The following is a 22,371-nucleotide window of genomic DNA, read 5'->3' as shown; positions in this document are numbered from 1 at the left end:
CTACCAGCAAACAACCATAATTCTTATTCTGGGTTATAGCTCCATACTCTCCGGAGCCACTTCTCGGCACGGAGAAGGAAAAATCTCTTTCATCGACTGACATAATTTATGGCATTAAGAGACTGGCAAACAGGGAAAGGTTGCTGTCGGGATAGTATTAAAGGGCAGCTCTTACTGCATGGACCGGTGTTAAACAAAGTACCAATCAATAGCCCTTTTATTAGTGACCGCAATCAATGTACCTGTGACTGAGTGAGCCAATTAACGCTATCGACCGACAGGGAAGAAGAAAGAAAGAGGAGGACGACGGTGACGGGGAAGGATGGCAAAGAAAATATGTCCATAGATGACACAGCAACTTAGTGTAGTGCAAAATCCAGAGCAGATACATGTGATAACAGATCGGTTCTTGGACAAATAGTATAGACAAATCGGTTTGGCATTGGCACAGTGTAAAAGTATCAAGCATCTGTGCCCAACAGGGAAAGTATAAAGTCAGACTTGGTTTATTAAATTCAGTCCCTTCAGGAGCTCCCAATCCATCAGCTCACGTTATGACAATGATAGGTATGTTTCAGAGTCACTATGTTGTAGGAAATGTTGCTTCTGTTTTCTCACCAATGCAGGGGCATGTTCAGCGGAAGTTGGAAAAAAGAGGGGTACATGGTTGAACCTTGAGGAACACCAGAGTAGAAGGTCAGAGGGATAAGTTATGTTTTCTCTCTTCCCTGCAGGAAGGGGGCATCAGTTGAGTGAGGAGAGCAGATTCCCACCGAGGCTAAGCCCCTGACAGAAAACAGGCCTCCTATCTCTCAGGAGGAAGCAAGTGTGTGTCTGCAAACATGTAGTGTAGACGGAAGGGAGGCTGCAGCCCATCTCCAGCTTATTCCTACACATCCGCTCCTGATTTAGAGGGGAGTTGCACTGGGAATGTGGCAGCAATCGCCTTCTCACCACTGCGTCGGAATAACATAGCGGTCAAAGGGCTGTTCACCTCTACCTTTGCTCCAGAGTGTTTAACGATAACCTGTGTTTGGGAATAAGCATGACCTGATTTCCACAGGTCTTGCCCAAAAACAACAGTAACCATTTATACAGAATTTCAAAGATAGTCATTGTTACCATGTTTTTGAAAACATGCTTACTTAAGGTATGTCCATTCACTGTGGAAAAAAAAAAATCACACCATTACGCTGTTGGACGTGTTGAAAATACATGCCTTAAAAAATATTTCCACACAAAGAAAATCATTAAATCACACGAAATATTAAGTGTGATTTTTGGATGAAATAAATAAGTCAAATCAGTCAAAGTAGTTGCCTACATGCTATAAAGTAAACAAAATTTCAGAATTTCAGTATTGATATTTACGGTTATTTCATTTAAATTCTTACATCTATGGAATCAAAATGCTAAGTTGTTCTGTGTGGATCTTTCTTTAAAAAGAAGAAATAAAAAAAAGAGAAAAGTCATTAACCAACTCATTCAAGACTCTACAGTACATCTCAAGAGTGAGGGCTTTCAGTACTGCATCTACCCATTAGAATTGTTTTGTGGTGTAAGAACAACATGTTCCCTGGAAACCACAGCAGAAGAAGCACACATGGAAGTACACAGCAAAGTCAGTATGCGAAAATCCAATCCATCCTCACCCCCATGGTGTCATATATTGACGGTGAGGAAAGTGGAAAGTGGACTTTTGCGACGGCTGCCTTTTACGTCAGCATAGGACGCAAAAGCCCGTCTTCAGGACCCGTTTCAGTGTATATCTATACAAAATGTCCCTTTTTAATGGTCCGGTCTTAAATAATGTGGCAGTTGACAAAGGCCCAAGTGTTATCACAACATTTTCTGCAGCTCATAAAATCTAAAGTATCAGGTCACACTTTCTCTGAAGCAGAGGGGCCCTGCTGACATCCGAGCCCCCCAGTATTTATGTTTGAGTGTTTCCGAAGAGAAGGAGGTCAGGAGGACATCTGCTTCATGTCAGCTGGCAGCGTAACACTCAGCTTAGAGGGTTATCAGGCTCTTTCCCGATCAGGTACAGTTGGAACTCGCAACAGCGCTTCCTGAAGGAAAGTGTTGTGCCGACAGCTCATCGAGGGGCTTCTGAGCGAGTGGGGAGTACGGACAGTTGAGAAGGAAGGAGAGGGACTATAGGAAATGACAATGTGTGTGAAGTGATAAGCCTCGGGCAAACACCCCCACACCTCAGGGGCTACATGACTTTAGCCTCAATGCTGTCCCCGATGACATGGTCCACTCATCCAAATGTGTTATCACCCCTCACATACCATTCAAGAAGCATGGCTATACAATGCTGAATGTGGCATGTGTTTTCAGCAACTTTACTTTAAAATAGAGCAGTATTTCATGAAATTATAAACTCACATTTTGAAACCGATTTTTCAGCAATATTTCATGACTGCACTACAGCCTCTCCTGCAGTCACAGCAGTAGCTGTGGTCTTCATTGTGAAAAGTACAATATTGATTGTGAATGAAGGAATATGTCCTGCGTGACTTTCCTATCACAAGTGAACACACCTCCTCTCAGTTGGCTGTGCCTGGAGCACCTCACCAGAGAGGCTTCCAGGAGAAATCCTGAAATGATGCCCAAGTCACCGCAACAAAAGTCGACAAGGTCAACCCTCCCCACATATGCCACCCACTTCATCTCTATCCTGCTAAGAAAAATTATTTTTCGCAGCTTGTTTCTGCCGTCTTGCTCTTTCTCTCATTTCTCGCATTTTCTTTTTCAGTGTAATCTCTCCTGTTATTCAGTTATTCAGCGTGGAAGTTTGAAATGACACTTTTTATGATTGTTTCAGGCCAACTGCTCTAAAACGTGTATAACAGTCGCATTGTCGCATTGATCACAGCTCCTTTAATGAATGTGAACAATGGCGATAAAATACATTATGTTCTGTGAACGCCGTTTGAGGACAGTCAAAGCGACGCCACACTTTGTTGTAGCTCAGTTATGCCTTACTATATTGTTATATTCAATCTTTAGCTAATGACACGTCTTTTCGCAATGTGAAAAAAAAATCCTTCCCATGTACTGTTGCTTTCTAGACAGGGGTTGTGAATTGTGTGTTGCATGATCGGAACACAGTGAAGGGAGTTTGTCCTCCTGACTGACAGTGAAGTCACTGTGAGTGAAACCCATGGAGCGATTTTAAATAGCAAATGACTTTGTTAGATGTCGCACCAAAGAAGCACCATCCTCTGGCTTACCTAACCCCAACCTCTGTTGTCCTTGTGCCTGACGTGCTGCCCACAGTGTTAATGTATCATCATGCAGGAAAGGCCACTTCCCAAAGTCAATATATTATGCCATGGGAATGAGAATGGGTTGCCTAAGAAGGGGGAGAGGGATGAGCTGATCAGGATCAGGTGCGTGTGTGTGTGTCGAAAAGGTCAGGTGGGGCTCACGTCTGTTTTTTTTTTTGTTTTATTTTTGTTTTTTGTCATTGGGAGATTGTGATGGGGCTGGACTGAAGGTGCTTTGTGGAGGTTGGCACTCTTTGAGTGCATTTCTTGATACAAAAGGAACAGTATTTTTTCTGTAGCAATGCTATCACTGGGACAAACTAGTAGGTCCTTCTGTATTCATTTTGGTCACTGTCCTCAATGGTCGGTGAGATCAAAACCATTGAGGACGGTGTGCTCTGGCCCGGACACAGTTGATGTGATACACATGGAAGAAATTGAATTTAACTACACAAGAAATGCACAAGGGTAGCAATTGCAACCTGGTTACTATTAATTCAGATTTTCCTTTGTTTAATAGTTATAGTTGTTAAATAGATTTTCCTTTGTTTTATAGTTATATTTAAAGCATGACTATATTTTTACACCTCTACTGGTTTCAGTCTCTGTCCAACTTCGTGCCCATGGATTACATCAAATAAAACATGACTTGTTTACTCTGAGGGGTTATTTGGTGTTCAACTAGCTATAAAGACCTTATGTTTATCTATGTTTTTCCTTAAGCCAATACAACCTAAGTCAATACAGCTATTGGTAAAATACTCTCAGTCGCTTTTCTCAATTATTCCACTTTTTCGCCCAAACTACACTGTACTAACTATTTTTAAAGAGGTTGGTCATATGATCACAAACATAGTGATGTGGTGGATTTTGAAGGACTCTGTCCCCATCTGCATGTAAATCATTTTACCCTCAAGCTGGAGAGCATGCTGGGTTCTCAACCACTCCTACTTCCTCAAAAATAAGCCTGACAATCCGCAAATCAAAAATTAGCCAGAACATGGCAAAGTTGAAATATTACACCAATTCTTTTTCCAGGAATCTGATGAAGGGCGGCCACAAAGCCGAGGTCTCAGCACAACTGACAACCATGCACTCCGCCTGTTTTCGTTAAACCTCGAAATAGCTAATCAAAGGTATACGGTTTCATCTTTCCTGCAGGACTTTGAAGCTTTTGATGTCAACCCACATGTCGCATGCTAAGACAAGGCTCGCTTTAATTGCTGGCTCTTTCGTTAAGTTCAATGGGGAGACATTTTCTAGTAACTTAAAGAGGTCCAGACAATGGTAGTGAAAGGGATACAGTATACTTTCAGTGAGGTATGAAGGATGGAAGACAATCTTGTGTTGTCATACGTACCTCATACAAGCATGACTCAGATTTTGATCAAAAGTCTTCTCCCATCTTCATGCATGAACGCAGTATAAAGAAGGTATTTGTTTTATGTGTTGTACTCAATTTACATAACTGCATGCTACACAAACCTACCACAAAATAAAAGAAAAATGTTATCATACTGGATGACAGAGAGGCAAAGGTATGGCACTCTATCGGGAGTCAGTTTATAGTGTCAAACTAAATAACAAGGTCATTTATTTTGCTATCTTTTAACAACAATGAACAATCTAGAAAGAGCTGAATTAATATGTATCAATTTCTCACAACAGATTAATATTTTATGTCAATCAACAAAACAATTTCAGGGTATGGAGGGAAGATGCACGTGTTGTGACAGAGAGTAGAGAAATAGATTCTGATATTCATTTGTTGTTACTAGTATGTATTTATTAATGGAACAGTTGATAGAAATTGATACATTTACATTTTCCCCTGGAGCCAACGTTTAGCAGCTGCCATACATCGCCGTACTCAATCGACGCCCCAATGACAAATACATATTCAAACACATTGGTGTTTGAGCAACAAGGTCATCTCAACTGTGGGGGTAAGTCTTCCCCTTGACCCTTTCTAAAACACCAAGTCGAGAGGAAAATGGCCCAGGACTTGCCTAAGCAACCCAAGTGATGTCATTGCTCTGTATATTCCAAAGTTGATTTTATTGATTGAAATGTTTGATAGTACTGTAGCAACTGAACAATGGAACTGCGGACAAGACCAACTGTATCATTTGGATTGTCACCGTGCAGGCGGGTAGAAACTAAAGACAAATGGAATGAACTCCTTCATCTGGACATAGTTAGCAGTCGACCACGGTGAGACCTCCACTGCCTCAGCAGCAAATGAAGAACAGAGGGCTGAAACGATTGAAGTGTCATCGGTCAAACTGCTGTTTCCATCCCATGGAAGACTTTGCTTGAGACTGGACTTGATGTATCTGTACAGTTTACACAAAAATCTGCCTGTTTCTACTTAGCGCTGGTCCAGTGCACTTACCTGGACATGAATTCAATCATGTCGATTTTCTTGTAGCAGTCATGAAAATCAAAACTAACAAAAGACGGCCACCACCTTTTGGCTATTTTCTTCTTTAATTACAGGACTTAGCAAATAATACATTCAGGATCAGTTGCTCATGTGTAACATATGTTCCATTTACCTCACATTGCTTGGTTTTCACCATCCTTTGGAGTCATCTTGACCTTTGTGAGGAGAAATCAAAGTTGATGTTTGAGGGACTGAACTTCCAACTGAACTTAGAGCATGTGCTAAGTGTTGAATTGATGTTATTGAAACTGATGCTTCTATGTGAGCAGAAAGATGTGAGCAGAAACAGCTCGGCATTTGCCGTCACCACACGCACAAACACCCGATGTAAAGTTCACAGTCAGTTCAGAACCGACTGCCAACAACCATAAAGAAAAATCCCAAACAATCTTATTTTCACTTTTAAAGAAGAGCAAATCTAACTGTCAACTCAGTAAGGATTATTTCACCATGGTTGGCTCCCCCAACTTCCTCGACGTAATCCACCCTGAAAAACTCTTGGTGAAGCCTTTCAAAACAATTTATGCAAACAAACATCAAGCACAGCTATTTGTATTGGCACCACTTCTCAGTAAACCCCACTGAACCAGGACCAGATGGAGCCGGGCCTTTTTCTGTCTCCAAGTGGTGCAACACTCAGGCAGAAACGCACGGCGCTGCCTCCTGAAAAGGAGTATGTTTCAATATTTAGATCACTTCTCAAGTTTTCTGGGTGAACGTATATACTTGAGGCTTATTTCCACATAGAAAAATACCCTGGCCATTCTTCCCTCCCACTGCTTTTCTAGCTTCTTTTCTGAACGGTACTGTTCTGTTCTGAACACACTTTGGTTGATTCTCTCTTTTTTACCCATGACTTCATAGTTTGATATGAGCACATTCCAAACGTTTTCTTTCTTTCTGAACTGAAAACAAAATTTCTATCATCATTACAAACAAGCCAGAGCTTTTTAACTTTCCTAAAACTGACTCATGAGCCCAAGACATCTGTGGGGGCTTTCACACTTTGGACACTAAGTAAGCACAATTTGCTGACGAAATTAGATAATTGACAACATAAAAAAATGCCATAACGACAGACCATGCAGGTAAACTCATATAGGCACATATGGCTGTTGTGACACAGGTCTGTACAGCTCCTGGATACCTGCAAATTGTCGAGGCCAAAGGTGCATGGAGTAACCTATTTCACTTCCGTGTTAATGTCTGACAGCATTTTGAGGTGCCCCATTTATGAATTGTATAAAGAAAGTTGCAAGATCACAAAGATGTGTTCTTTTCCTATAATATATATTTATTTTCACCACTTTTTGCAGCAGCAGAAACATGAAATTTACCCGACGCTGCTTATGTTTGTTTGTTTATTTTTAGCTGCCAATCCCTTGCCTGTAGGCAAAATGTAGTTTGAAGTCGGGATCCATCGTAGCAAAGACCGCACACATGGACGGCACTAGCAGGGAGGCAGCGAACACGCAACCAAAAGACTGCAGGTGAGTGTAAACACATATTTGATCTTATTCATGTTGAAATGTGAGTATTAGCAGACGGGGAGATGCAGATCTATGTGTACACGGCACTCACCTACCTGAACACACACCGACATAGAGCCTAAGGCCCCAAGATAAAAGAGAGCATGGGTCCTCACATCATATGATCAACTCACAAACCACTCGATCTCCAGACACCACAGGGAGAAAATAGACACAAATTCCTCCCACTTGTTCCCATCACTCTTATGCAAGTCTACACTCACACGGTAGCATGAACTCATCTGGCGCTCCATAAGCAGTTACTTCCCCCAGTCACTGCCAGCTTGCTGACACTAGTGACAAGCTACAAATCCCTGACACCACCACAGATGATAGCTTCACAGTCAAGCCTTGCGAGGACTCTGCCAGCCAGCGCACACAAACAACGCACATGCCTTTCTCTCACCGGCTGTGTCGCACCCTCTCCCAAGAGCCCATGGGGCCTCCGGGATCTCAGACAGAAACTGCTTCTGGGGTTTGTTTGAGTTAAACATCAGACGAGGAGCAATGAAAATGACAGGGGTACAAATGAAATGCCAATTACACCAGTCCATACATGAACATAATCATGTCTAAACTGTGGAAAACCAAACCAAAATGGATACAGATGTAATTGCATTCCCTGGAAAAGCACATTGTCGCTGTAACTGGGGATACCAATCAAAGCATACCGCAGCAAAGGCACGACTTCCCCAGCAAGCAAACTTGTTCTGCCATCACAAACAATTACCATTCCCTTTTTTCACTGTCTCTCATCAGACTGATTTGTACAGACACTAGCTGTGATGTCACTTGCTCCCCGTTCTGCCGTTTCTTTGTTAGATGAGGCTTTTAATGACTGCCTCTTTCACACACTCTTCAGCCACTGCTTATCTGTTGCTGGGTCGTTTCAACAGGATTTCCAGAGCAGCCATTGACCTGGACGTCCTGAGATGTTTCCAAGCCAAAGTGAAGATGTAATCTCTTCATCTGGCTCTGTCTCCATTTGTTTCAGCTCTCATTCATGGTTACTGGAGTACAACCTCTGCAGTGGGTTTGAGTTCACCATGACTTTGGCACAAAGCAACAGGGCATGGTGGAGCAAACTCAAGCACACGTCTGACTAATTTTTTTTTTTCCGACCTGCTCTGGACGATGGACATAAAGTTGGCTTGACATCAGAGAAGATGATCACATTGACTGAGTACAGCATGTGTTGCTTTCTGTTTTGTATCAACTCAAAATGATTTTAAGGCAATGATTATTATCAATAATCTTTCCATTGCATCCTGGTGTGTTCAAAAGCCGCATCACAGACCTAACTGAGGTGGACACATCGTCCCAAGCAAGCATTGCACCATTCACTCAGATAAACAGGTGGACTGGGCTTGAACTATAATACTCTTTCAGAGGACAGGATGAGAGTCTGGTGAGGTATGACCTGGAGGCAGAAGGAAGGAAGGTCAGCAGAAGCATGTGAAAATGGAAGAGACAGAGGAGCAGTGAAGATGCAGGGAGTAGAGGAAGTGAACACAGATGAGGCTCAGTCATACAGGGTGATGGATCAGGGGAGCAGGAGAGTGTAGGCATAATGGGACAGGTGGAGAAGACTGTCAGGGGAAAGTGACAGCGAGTGAAAAGAAAACTTTACAGGAGTGTGGTATGTGCTTTACAGACTTAGGCCCTGTCCACGTGGACGCTAGGCTATTCATTCGCATCAATCCAGCATCTTAAATCATTGTATCCCATATGTTTGGAAACCGTGTCCCTGAGTGAATGCATTTAAAAACAGTACATCCACAACTTTTTGAAAACGATGACCTCACTGCCTCAGATCCCTCCCCGAAAGTTGACCTTTCACAACAATACAAGTAGACGACAAAGTTGTGCTCGTTCTGCAAACAAATGTTTGAACGCAAATACAGTATTCCAACAGAATCTTACACCAAGTGACCCCTGCTTTTGACCTCATCAAAAAACACATATTGGCCCTGGTCAATCTGTAATGTCCTTGTTGATTTGTAGTTCAATGTTGACTCGTAATAATAGCTGGACCTCGCTGAACTGTTCCATGTTAGTTATGCTGCCATGTTAATGCTTATGCACCAGCTTCATGAGTGCGTGCAAGTCTTCTTTGTTTGTCATTGAACATTACATTGCCCCCTGCAGGCATGGCATGGGGACAGTCATTTTCAGTGGATTTGTGCTGACGTTTCAACTGTCCTCCTTTTGGGCTGGACAAGAAAATACATGCCTGTACTGTATCTGTGTGGATGTTGCTTCGGGAAGTGGAGTTGGAGGTGTCACTGTTGAAAATGCTCAAGCTTTCATTGGAAGTGGATTGGAAGTGACAATATAAGAAACGACTATATCAGTGGGACAACTGGTTTTGAGAAGTTTGGAGAAAAAGTCAGGGAGGTCAGATGGAGTGGAAAGACAGTATGTTTGAAACGTGCTTGTCCCTGTGGTAGCCAGCCATTGAGATTGAAGGAGGACCACTTTGATGAGGGGGGATGTGCTGGCAGGGCTAGTTTGGAGGGGGACAGAATCGGGCGAGTAACCGGAGTGAAAGTTGATTCTCCGCCACAGATGGACTCATTCCTGTACCTTGCAGTCCTGCTCCCACAATGAGCACCGTGGGAGCTGAGAATTAATGACTCCAGTGTGCTGTAATTATTACACAGCCCTGAAGATGTTTGTTTCGGTCTCAATCGACAGAGTCCAATATCGCTCGTCTCAATATTTATTACTTTTCTTTCCATTTTAGGAAATTTAACACTAATATGACTCCTGGCGTAATAAATCCAGATCACAAGTGCCTTGGATTTATTGGCATATACCAATTTGGCTTTAATGAGATCACACACCTCCAGGTAGGAGCCACTTCATCCCTTCTGCTGGGCTCTGAGTTCCCCTTGTCTGTCTGCCCTTATTACCATTTCATACACTCCCCCTCTCCCACACTCCTCCCGGAGCATTTGATGAAAAACCAAAAAGGCTTTGTGTGGCTCATTAAGTCAGCATAAGAAATGTATTAAGTCAGCGAATGAGGCTGGGAGGGAGTGTTGACTTAACCTTTCCAATAGTATTTCCTTTTTTTCCTCCAGAGTGCTTAAAATAGAAGAAGAGTGCATCTCTCTCTCTCTCTCCAAAACTATTATTGGTTTAAGCCAGATGTAAAGTGAGCATGAGCAGGTTGATTTTACAACACTAGGGAACGGGCAGGAACCCCCGAATACTTTCGTTCAGTCTGTGACTGTCATTCAGATATCAATACATGACACAATTTGTGTCAGGAAACAGAACTTGGAAGTTTAAGTGATGAATCTGAAATGCTTGCGTATCAATGATTGGAGCAATACAGAGCTGCAGTCGATTTGTATGTCACTTTTCTTATGTACTCTCAATATGTACAAGAAGTGGAAGTGCCAAGCCTGTGGATCATCTCTTGTTATTTCTTCTTTCCACCAGTGATTTCCTCGGCAAGATAGTTTGAGGTTTCCTCAGCCACCTTAATCTGGTTGCCATCCTCTTCTGCTTTTCCTGCTCCCCCATCACCGACACTCTTCATTCAACACTGTCCTTTCCACACGTCCAAACTGTCTGAATCTGGCATAACCTCTGTCTTGGTCCCAAAAGCTCTCCCCGTGTGCTGTCCCTCTGATATACAAATTCCTGATCTTGTCTAACCGCCCCCCGGTGAACCCCTGAGCATATTCATCTCTCCCAATTCCAGCTACCATGCATCCTTACCACCATACATCATAGCAGGACTCATTAGTGTCCTATAAAGCTTTTCTTTCATGCTCGCTGTTGTCACAGATCCTTCTTCAACTCCATGTCCAATGTCGCTTGACCAAATACAAACTTCAGACCATCATCAGAGAAAAAGAGCCAAGATGCCTCTGTCAAAAGTCCAAGTTTTAGTCCTTCGATCATGGTTGATCGCTTGGAAGTTGGATGTCTATACAAAATTCTGACAAATTGTATCCTTCTGGCCATGGTTCACTGTTGTTGTGTTTGAAAGTGCCATAGATTAGTCCGGTAGATTTCCTGAAATTGTATTCATCGCTTTTTGACTGCAAGCAAAGTACAGTTATATTTTCCACATAGGAGGGTCCAAACTTTAATTTCAGAACAGAACATAACTTTAAAATCTCAGAACTTTGTCAAAACAATGTAGAGTCTCACTGGATACAACAGTAAGATTTTTTTGGTTGGTTCCTGCAAGATCTCCACTTACTGCTACGGCTGCATTATTCATGAGACTGTCCTCTTGGGCCATCATGTTTGCCCTTGTGGAAGTGCAGAGACCACTGGCATGCAGTCACTTTTAAGATGTTGCAACCTTCCCATCTGCATATTCCAACAAACAGTGTAACTGTTTACACTGTCTTATTTTCCCCCTGTAATTGTAAAGAATTGTTGCACTCCAATCGATGTGGCAAGCTTTACCGATTATTTTTCAAATTTTTCCTATGGTGTGTTGCTTGCCCTCATGCAATTTTACAATCGTTTTATTTTGAAGTGTCTCTGACTTGTAGCCTGTAGTGTCAGTGGATTGAATTATTTGAATAAGTTCAAAATATTGATTACATTTAGGGTTTTTTTTTGTAATATTTACAAATTCTGTTTTGGAATTTTCACATTATATTCTACATATATTTTACATCTCTTGATGCCATTTGACTCACAACTCTTCATGAAATAGATTATGACATTAAATAGCATTTTGATTAATGTTAAACTTGGTATAATAAAACTCTGAAATTATGTTTTTGCTTGTTGTTTTTTTAATGCTGTTGAGCAAACTTTCCCCATAAACATGTCTTGCTGATTAGATCACTTTTTTTAAATACGCAATGGTTTATGTTATGCTATGCTATGCTATGCTATGCTATGCTATGTTTATTTTTCCTCATAGCATTCCATTTTCAGTAATGAGTCTTCAATATTATCCTACTTCAAGTACTCCATTTGAATTTTAGTTGGACATAATCAGTGGTTGTGACAGTTTTGTTGCAAGTTAAACATGTAATTGCTTAAAAATGCATAGTAAATAATGAATACTGTCCTCCTCAAGATTAGCAAAATAAGCCATGATTTCATGGACGACTGTTGAATATTGCATTAAATCTTGTCTGCAAAGAAGTAGTCTGGGTCATCTGAGAGGTGCTATACCCATCAAGCACTGACACACTTCTCTGGCAAATATTAATAGGTACTGACCACTGCAGAGCAGGATAACAAGGGGTTTTTAAGGGATACATGGACAGAGGTCATGGATAAATACTTATCTGCTTCATTTTCTTTTGCTTATTGCTTGTCTGTATGTCATATTTGCTTCCCAATAGTTGACTGATTTTTTTTCATGTAAATAAAATATTTTAATCGCAAAAAGGGCCACTGCCCAGAACTTGACTTTATCTGTGTAACAGCGCTTGAGATCTCTATCTCCAGCGGGCAGCTCTTTAGCGCCGCCCTGAGAGGATGACTGCCATTGCAGAATGCATCTTGAGGGAGGAGAAACCATACAATTCCGCACCATCCTTCCCAACTCTGCGAAAATAAAGACATTGTTTTCCAATTATAGTTATTTCACGCCTGTCATTATAATGTTATTATATGACCTGACGCTGCGTCACGTGACAAGGAGTGGCCAGCACTTGTTTTGTGTCTGCTGAGTGATGCTTCAGATGCCTCTTGAATAAACATCCAAAATCATTCTTCGTTTCATTCCCCATCTTTCAAGTGAGTGTCGTTCAATTAAAATGCAATTCTCGTCTCCCCCCACAGTCCACGGATATTTAATTAGACTGCAAAGCTTCCACGGCTCTTCGGATTTCACCTCTAAGGCATATTTTCACTCTGGTACTCGTTGGTTAAACAAGGGCATGTATCCATTTGTTAATTGATACAATTACGCACGACGCGTAATGGTCACGTAGGTCTCCAGGCGCGCATCAATCACTGCTCTATTGGCCTGCCAAAAAAAAGAAGAAAGCGCCGAGCTTCCCCACTGGGATTGCCTCTGTTAAAACAGGGGAGGATGCACCATCATTATCATCATCAATAACACTCGAGAGGACCTCTGCATTATCATAAGAAAAACGGGGAAAGGAACCAAAAAAGAAATGAGAATTTTATATATATATATACATTCATGCTTAAGTTGTTTTAAATGATTCTTTTTGCATGAAAAAGTGACAAAATATAAGCAGCAATAAAGATTTATTTTGCAGGAGAAAAGTGAAGAAACGAGTACAAAAGCAGGACTGGAGGCAGTACAGTTGCACCTTAAGAAGCGTTTGGACGTGATTGGCAAAGAAATGATGCTATCCTTGGTACCGTGTCGTTCCGGGATTACAGTGACGTCACGCTGATACCCTTGCATGGATGAATGCTAAAGAACTATACAGCCACAAATAATAGCACAAGCAGAGTCCATATCTTGCAAGACTTATCCTTTAAGCCTCCTTCAGCCAACACAACATTTTTTTTTTCATTTATTTGGCACTTAATGACGCTTAATTTCTTTCTTCTCCAGGGGGATTATAAAACAATCCGCAGTTCATGCCAGCCTAAAAAGTCTCCCTCCTATGACAGAAGTCATCTATTATTGAGCGAAAGGCCGTGTGTGGAAATGTGTGGAAGACTGTGGATTTGAAGGTGGAATCGGTGGCAATCGATCAAGACTGAGGAATATTGCTGATGGTAACAAAAGAAGCAGCTATGTCTTTCTCGCAGTTTGGATATCCTTACAATGCAACATCACAGGTAAGACACCGATTTTTTTTATACATTTCCGAACTTTCACCACAAACATTTTGTAACATCTTTATTTAATAACACCGGGCGACTCCAGGATGGCACACACAGACGCTGTCTGCGATATTTGCTTTTGTTTATTCAAGCAGATATCGATACAGTCGTCTCCAATAACGCTGAATTATGAATGAACTCACGTGTTTGTTTGTTTTTCTCTTGATGACAATACACAGGAATGGCATATACTCCACGATGCGTAATTACGCAAACTTGGCAAAACTTTTGAGAAACAATTTCACCATTTAAATATGCATTATCAACAGAATGACAGAGGGCGAAAAACGCAGTCACATGTCTGAATGTGATCTCATGAAACTTTTAATAAAAGCATATAAATGAAAGTTTAGTAAAGCACTTGAAGTAACGTGTTAATGTAAATATGAAGTGTCTCCATAGATCTCGTTTTGGGCAGAATATAATGTATTCATTCGAATATTTAAGACTGGATTTGTGCTTTTAACTGAATCTTAAAATAAAATAAAAAAAACATCTAGAAGGTATGTCAGAAAAATAACACCAGATAATATTGTAAAAGCATTTTAAAGTCATGCGGGGTAAAGTTGAGGAAGTTATATGAAGTTTCATCTGTTTAGATGAATTTAAAATTTGGGGGTTAAAATCTTAAACAACAGTACATTTGAAATAAATTTGAAAATAAGTCACTTTTACGCACGAAATCCACCCAGGTCAATCACACACATTTTTCTTCTGAAAAGTCTCATGTATTCGTGTATGTCAAATTAAAATTAATACGAGTGCACAAGAGTCCCTGACGTAACTTACCACATTGTTGTGACACAAATAAAAAAGAAGCATGCTCAGATGGACATTTTTTAAGAGTTCTTTTCTATCCACGGTTCTCTTCATGCAGTTTTTCGTGTCGGCAAACCCCAGTACGACTTGCTGCGATTCGATTTCCAGGTCTGACGGAACCACCGGGTCCACCACCGCAGCCGCCGCCGCCGCTGCCTCCTTCTGCTGCCCGCCCTACGAGAACCGGCTCCTGGCGAGCAGCCGGACGGAGCTGAACGCCGCTTTGGGGATGTACACGTCCCCGTACGCTGCAGCGGCCGCCGCCAGCCAAAACTACGCCAACTACTTCCCGTACAGCACCGACCCGTCAGCCATCTACTCCAGTCTGGTGGGTTCACTTCTCCTCCAGAGTCTGGCGCACGGGGAGGGGGGCTGCAACTGATCGATCAACCGGCTTATGGTCGTCAATTTGGCTTTTAGAGAAAAATGTTGGGTCCTAGAATACACGTTTGCACGTGAAAATGGATGTGTAAAGAAAGGTAGAACTTGTTCCTTAAATTCGTGATCTAAACAGTCAGTGTTTAGTGTAAATCATTGTGAATAATGTAAAAAAAATGTAATATGTTGATAAGTCTTAAGCAACACGGCTGTAAATCATAACTTCATTATCTTATGAACTGACCAGGGTCAATGTAAAAGACAGAATATTTCGCAAAATTAAAACGAGAGAATTTCATCTACTACATAAAAAGGAAAAGACAAGCTACCAACTAAAAAGTTGTTTTCAAACTCTATATAACATCCGGTAAAATAATTAATGCTAACACAAGCATATTTGAACAGAAAAAGCACAAACTTGCAACTCTATAATAAGTAAAATAATAGTGACTGAAATTAACTTTCTGAAATAGGAACAGTAAAATAGGATCGCATGGGTCAGATACAAAGGCAAAGAGAATGAGCAGAAATATGTTCATAGTAGTGGTAACATTGGCAGGCTATTTCTGACAGATCCAATCCGTTCACATAAAACAAAGGCAGGAAAAATATATAATACTTTTTTAATGGAGTATTTGAGTTAGAACAAGTCATCTGGTCTACATTTTTTTTAGTCCAAAAGAAACAGTAAAAGATGAATCACAATTTCCTTTATTTACTTTTCCCTTCTACCATTTGATTTGCACTGTTATGCTACATGAAACGTGTTTACTAGGAAATGGAAAATCCTTTCCAAAACAGGGAATCTGTCAACAAAATGTTTGAAGAATGCTCTGCGGATACTGAACATATGTTTTCATATAGAGAAGTTTGCAAGAAGTTTCGGTGTCTGTGTTCACGTGCATGTGTGTGTTTGTTGCTTGCCATTATTTAAATACTTTTGTTAAATTAATAGTTAAAAAAGGAAAAGTCATAAGGAAAAGAAAAACTTGTTTGTACTCTGTTGAATTTCACTCAGTTAAAACAATATACATGAAGAGAACAAGGCATAAAACGATTTATATTCCAAAACAAAATCTGGAACATCCTGCCGTTGACTTCAGTTTCAAGGATTCGACTCAACAGTTACTTAGATCAGAAACTTGTTTTCAAAATGAATCCAGTTTGTTATGATTACATTTAAACACACGTGTCCTCAGAACAAAAAAAGCTCTCAATATTTTGAAGTATTCTAAAGGAAAATTCTGTTGCAGAATCCACAATACGACATCAAGGACAGCACGGGCACTTTGCACTCTGGCATCACTCAGACGACTGCCTACTACCCTTATGATCCCTCGCTGGGCCAGTATCAATACGACAGGTAAGATCCGTGCCCGCTCTTTGTCCACTTGCACTAAAGGCAGTCTTGCTGAATAAGTGTCGGTTGCATCAAGTTCCATCAGTGGAAGCCGCTGTATTGAATTGCATTCTGACCAAAGGTCCAGCTGAAGATGTTTAGATTTCAAACCTCCTGTGTCTGAGCTCTCATATCCTTCACCCCCTGCTCTGACCGTCTTCACACAGATATGGGACGGTGGACTTCAATGGGACTGCAAGGAGAAAGAATGCAACTCGAGAAACCACCAGCACCCTGAAGACCTGGCTGTACGAGCACAGGAAGAACCCCTACCCCACCAAGGGCGAGAAGATCATGCTGGCGATCATCACCAAAATGACGCTGACCCAAGTGTCCACGTGGTTCGCCAACGCTCGGAGGAGGCTAAAGAAGGAGAACAAGATGACCTGGTCGCCCAAGAACAAAGCCGGCGACGACAGGAAAGACGAAGTCAACAAAAGTGATCAAGACTGTGTCACCAAAGGTAACGGCAGCTCTGAAACACCTGAAATGAAATTAGACTCAAAAGGATTTGTTTTACAAGGTCAATATAAAACTGCAAAAAACACAACGATCGTGTGGTATAATTCAAACTACGGTATCCAAGTGTGACAAATTACACTAGTGTTTTTCTTATTGACTTTTCTAACCCCTTCACGCTCACAAACAGTCATGACCTTGCAAAAAAAAAATCAAGCCATGATGTCTTTCTATTACTTCCTAGTATCTCATTCAGCATCTGGTGTGTGGCTCAGAGTGAAGGTTAACTAGGACTAGTCTCGTGAAATACCATTACACCTATGCCGAGGTGGCTTGCCCACATGACTCAGGAACACTTTTGGAGTACAGTGGCTAAAGTGAAAATCTCCTTGCATCAGCCATAATGCTTTCTGTATTGGTCAGTAGCAACCTCCAGTATCATAGGAAATCTGTCCCAAATTCAGTCCCAAATTCCATCTAGTTTTGCATCAGTCACTATTGCTGATCTTCTGTTCAGAACTGAATCATCCTTAAGCACACCTTATGGAAGGTTAGCCTCCATACCACTTGTCCACATCCAGTACTGATACTGCAGCCTTGAGGATCGCCGATACTGATCCAAAGGAAGTGAATGCTGACACCTGGAGACCACTGAAGCTGTGCTCTTTGGATTTATTCAAACATAACGCTTTTATACAGCATTTTAAAAAGTGGCAACATGGTAAAAAGTAATTAAAACCAAAATACTAGGTGATACACCCTGTTGAACACACCATGGTAAAACATACAAACAAACAAACAAACAAAAAACATTACAGCATTTTGCAAATTGTGGATATTTGGGCCTAGGAATTGGATTGACAAAACTCAGATACCCGATCCAATGATTTCATCTGATAACGAACTGACTCATGTAAGCACAACTGTGAACACAACTCAAACACAGTACCACTAGATTGTTTTTTTTCTTTTCCCTTCTAGACTCAAGCGATTGCAAAGATGAGAAAGACCTGCACCTGAGCGACCTGGAGGACATGGATGAGGATGAATGTGATAAACTGGAAAGTGACTGTGAAAAAGTAGCACCAGAGGAGCAGGACATTCAGAGAGCCATGGCCGCATCTCAGAAAAGAGACTGCAACTCTGAGCTGCATCTGAACTTGACCAACAGCTTCCACTCCTTCCCCTGCGCCATCAAAGGTGTCACCGCTCTGCCACCGATTCCGTCAGACTTTCTGGATCCTATAGCATCCAAGTCCCCGCTGTCCTCGGGACCTTTGTCCCTGTCTCACTTCGAGGGATCGGATAAGCCGAGGATTTGGTCGCTGGCTCGAACGGCAGCGTCGAGCGTCATTCTGAGTCCTCAGCATGGCTCTGAGGTGAGGAACACGACCGGGGAGTGTCAGCTTCAGAGGCTTGCTGGTACTCCAGCTGGACAGTGTGGTGGCAGCCGAAGCCTTCATGAATCCAGTACTGTCGACAACACCCCAAACCTGTTTACCGAAAGCTTGCCATTGCACTCTAAAGTCTACGGCACTAGCTACACCCACAAGAACCTGCAACTGCACTGTCCTCCCTACGTCGGACTTCCAGATACCTGCCAGTATTCCAGCACAGATGGTATGTCAGTAGTTTCACTGACAATAAAATGGGCTGTACTGTTTAAAAATGAATTACTAAATATACACCGATTTGTATTGCTAGGATTCTCTGGAGGCAAAGCAGAGACTCAATCATCAGAGATGAGTGATGCTTGTGGGACTCTACAGGATGACAAGGTCACTGCATTTAGACCTGTGATGAAGAGGTGAAGCAGGTGAGTGCTCAGTAGGAAGACACAACCATGTCTTTATCTGTTATTACCTCCACCCAGGACATTGTGTTTTCAAAGGCGTTGGTTTGTCAGACTACAAAATAACTGAAAAGAAAAGATTAAGGATAATTTTTTTTTCAAGAAAGAACAAATCATTTAATTTTGGAGGTTTGCGCTCTCTGTGTGTGTGCTGCCATGAGCTAGGTGCTCCTCCCAGTGGTTGATGGACCGATGTGACGATTGTTGCATGTATCCTGCTGTCTGTGATCTTTATGTGGTGTCTGTGATCTTTATGTTCGTCTGTGATTGTATGTCGTGTCCAGGTCTGTGAGAACAGATATTTCATCCATGCTATATGTCTCGTACTGTAGCATATTTGACAATAAAGTTTGACAATAAAGTTACCTTATAGTCAGTGTCTAGTAGTGATGGGCTGGTGAGGCTTCATGAAACACTGTCCTTTTTTGCACCCACTAGATTCACTCTTGGTTTAAACATGATATCAGATTTAATGGAAATGGTTGTTCAAATCCAAAGATTTTAGAGCATAGAGTGCCATCTAGTGGCCTCTGTTTCATGAAGCCTCATCAGCCCATCACTAGTGTCTACCTTTGGTTGTTTATAAGGTTCCACAAATGCTAGTTAGAATGTACTTACCATGCACACACTTAGTACAAGACGATAAAAACATGTAGAATTTATTGCAGTGATGTAGTAGATATACTCCACGTGGCTCATGTGAATTTGGCAACGTGACCAATATATTGAAGCGTGCGTATTATACTGGAGAATATAGAATGAAAAAATATCTCTTCATCCTGAAATGTGCTTGCTGGATAATGGCATCGTTCGTGACAAATCTGGGATTGTTTCAGTCTCACGCACATGCAAGCTAAACACACGAGACATAACCCGGGCGGTCAGTTCATTTATGTGGCTTGTGGCAGCTCTTTTGAAGAGCCCACACAATTTGATCACCGACACTGAGTGTTAATACTGGGACCCATAAGATCACTGAGCAAGCTTTGATGTTGCACAGGCTCTTGATCAACAAACAAAGATTATTATTGTCTACAAACAACATAGAAATGTTCAAGATACAGCAAAGCACTGAATCAAGGAGAAAGGTCACCATCTTTTGTGTTATGAATTAATGGTGAAGGAGGACAATTTCTTGCCGTCATACGAAACGCAAGTGTCCAAGAGGTCCGAGAGGAAAACTGTCCAAGAGGAAAACATTTGTCATTTAGTCTGCAAAGTAGAATGTTTGAAATTGAGTTTGTCATTTCTGGGTGTCAGAGCATGTTTTCATCCACATGACATGACCACAAGAATCGGACACTTTGAACCGTGTTTAAATGCTGGCAAGTCATCGCAGCAATATTAAAATTCCATCCAATTCAGAAGACATTCTGACTCCGATTGACAAAGCATATTAATTTTAACTTCGGAGGAAAGGTTTGCACCCAAATATGCATGAATGGCTGGTGTTCTGTTTCATTTTATTAGGAATAACGTATGAGAGTGTGACCAATGTTGTAGCAGAGCCATAGTGACGCCATTTTTCAATGAAATCTTTTCTGATAAATTCTTGTACTTTTGTGATTTTCCTCCTTCAGACAACTGGACACCGCCACAAACAACAACTGGACATTTCTTATGCACTTGTGGACGCAGGAGGAGCTGCTGCGGTCGAACTTAATCTGTGAAAGTGGCATTTTGCACAATGGTGTTTTTTAAATTGTTGTTAAAGACTTTATGCAAAAACTATAAATGCAAAGAGAGCCAAAATCTGTGTCTGGCAATCGTGTAGTGTAGCTGCCCTGTTTATTTATCAGTGTTTTATTTTAAGATGTCGTCCGATCAAGTGTTTGTCTTAATTTTCGTCGCTGTGGATTTGTGTGATTTTGCCTGATGTTGCGTAATCGTGTTGATATTTATGTGAACGGTAAAAGGACTGGCTCCCAGTGTGTGTATTTTCTGTTAAAACTTGTGTTAATTTATTGACTTTAAATGTTTGCCGAACATGTGTTTTTTATTATCTATAAATACAGCTTTTCCAAGAATTGTCGGTGGTGGTTATTTATGGAGGCAATTAAAACACTTGCAGACATGAATTTGATCAAAGCGTCACAACTCACAGGACGACACGAGCGGAATCCACAAGTCGCGGAAGAAAGCGAGGACGTTGTCAAGAATGTTGTTGGTGTCTAATAAGTAGTGGCATCAAACACTTTGTTGGACCGCTTGTTAGGAAGTAGAGCGACACAAGTGGGTGCTGCCCACGTCCCCATGTTGAGATTCATGGCTGTACAGAAGCAATGTGTTAGTTAAAGGGTCATTTGTAGCATCAAACCCAATGGAGAAGTCCACTGTTTGATTTTACAGCTCACAGTCTGACTTCATAAAAAACTTTTTACAGTCTTGTATCCAACGCTTTTCAGCAACTTTTTATATATATGAGGTGACAAACAGAAACTCATCTCCACTCAAAGAAATCCCTTCTTCTGCCGCATATCCTGGGTCAGGTCTTGGAGGTAAGGAAGCCCAAACTTCCCGGTCCGCACAAACCTCCTCCAGCTCTTCCTGCGGGACCCCGAGGCGTTCCCAGGCCAGACCGGAGACATAATCTCTCCAGCGAGTCCTGGGTCTTCCCCAGGGTCTCCTCCCGGTAGGACACGCCCGGAACACCTCCCCAGGGAGGCGTCCAGGGGGCATCTGGATCAGATGCCAGAGCCACCTCAACTGGTTCCTCTCGATGTGGAGGAGCAGCGGCTCCACCCCGAGCTCCCCCCGGATGACCGAACTCCTCACCCTATCTCTAAGGGGGAAGGGAGGAACTCATCTCAGCCGCTTGTATCCGCGATCTCATCCTTTCGGTCATTACCCAAAGCTCGTGACCATAGGTGAGGGTGGGAACGTAGATCGATCGGTAAATCGAGAGCTTCGTCTTGTGACTCAGCTCCCTCTTCACCACGACGGTCCGATACAGCGACCGCATCACTGCTGCCGCTGCACCAACCCGTCTATCAATCTCACGCTCCCCGTTTCCCTCGAGAACAAGACCCCGAGATACTTGAACTCCACCACTTGGGGCAAGAACTCTCCACCAACCTGGAGAGAGCAAACCACCTTATTCCGGTCGAGAACCATGGCCTCAGACTTGATCCTCATCCCGGCCGCTTAACGACTGACTTAATATTTTAGCTTTAAATCACTATTACAAAGGAAGGATTTTGAGGATGTATATTACATTAATTGTTTGAAGCATGTCGATTGCAGATACAGCTGTTGTTGTCATCCACATTCCATTTTTTCATGTAGCAGCGGTCATTCAACCTATCGACATTCATGCGGAACGTCAGGATATGACGGATTAAGATTGTATTTAAAGTACTTCTAAGCTCATTTCAGAGTTTTCTCTGGCTGTCCAATCTCACATCCAGAGGTGG

General features: G+C 41.9%; 1 protein-coding gene across 2 annotated transcripts; it reads left to right on the top strand.

Moving 5' to 3' along the window:
* Window positions 1–13,677: 13,677 nt before the first annotated feature.
* Window positions 13,678–20,935, top strand: irx6a (iroquois homeobox 6a). 2 transcript variants are annotated; one of them, XM_053865798.1, is made up of 7 exons: window positions 13,678–14,006; window positions 14,979–15,198; window positions 16,502–16,611; window positions 16,815–17,110; window positions 18,088–18,726; window positions 18,811–18,922; window positions 20,539–20,935. In XM_053865798.1, exons 1-6 carry the CDS (start codon window positions 13,993–13,995, stop codon window positions 18,915–18,917), a joined length of 1,386 nt encoding a protein of 461 aa, XP_053721773.1. In that variant the 5' UTR covers window positions 13,678–13,992; the 3' UTR covers window positions 18,918–18,922; window positions 20,539–20,935. The 2 variants fall into 2 exon arrangements, with proteins under 2 accessions (XP_053721773.1, XP_053721772.1); XM_053865797.1 differs by having other exon boundaries at window positions 14,929–15,198.
* Window positions 20,936–22,371: the final 1,436 nt, after the last annotated feature.

The sequence above is a fragment of the Synchiropus splendidus genome, chromosome 5 (genome assembly GCF_027744825.2).
Source record: "Synchiropus splendidus isolate RoL2022-P1 chromosome 5, RoL_Sspl_1.0, whole genome shotgun sequence".
NCBI lineage: Eukaryota > Metazoa > Chordata > Actinopteri > Syngnathiformes > Callionymidae > Synchiropus > Synchiropus splendidus.
Note: the sequence above shows the minus strand (reverse complement) of the source record. Positions and strands in the feature narration are given on the sequence as shown.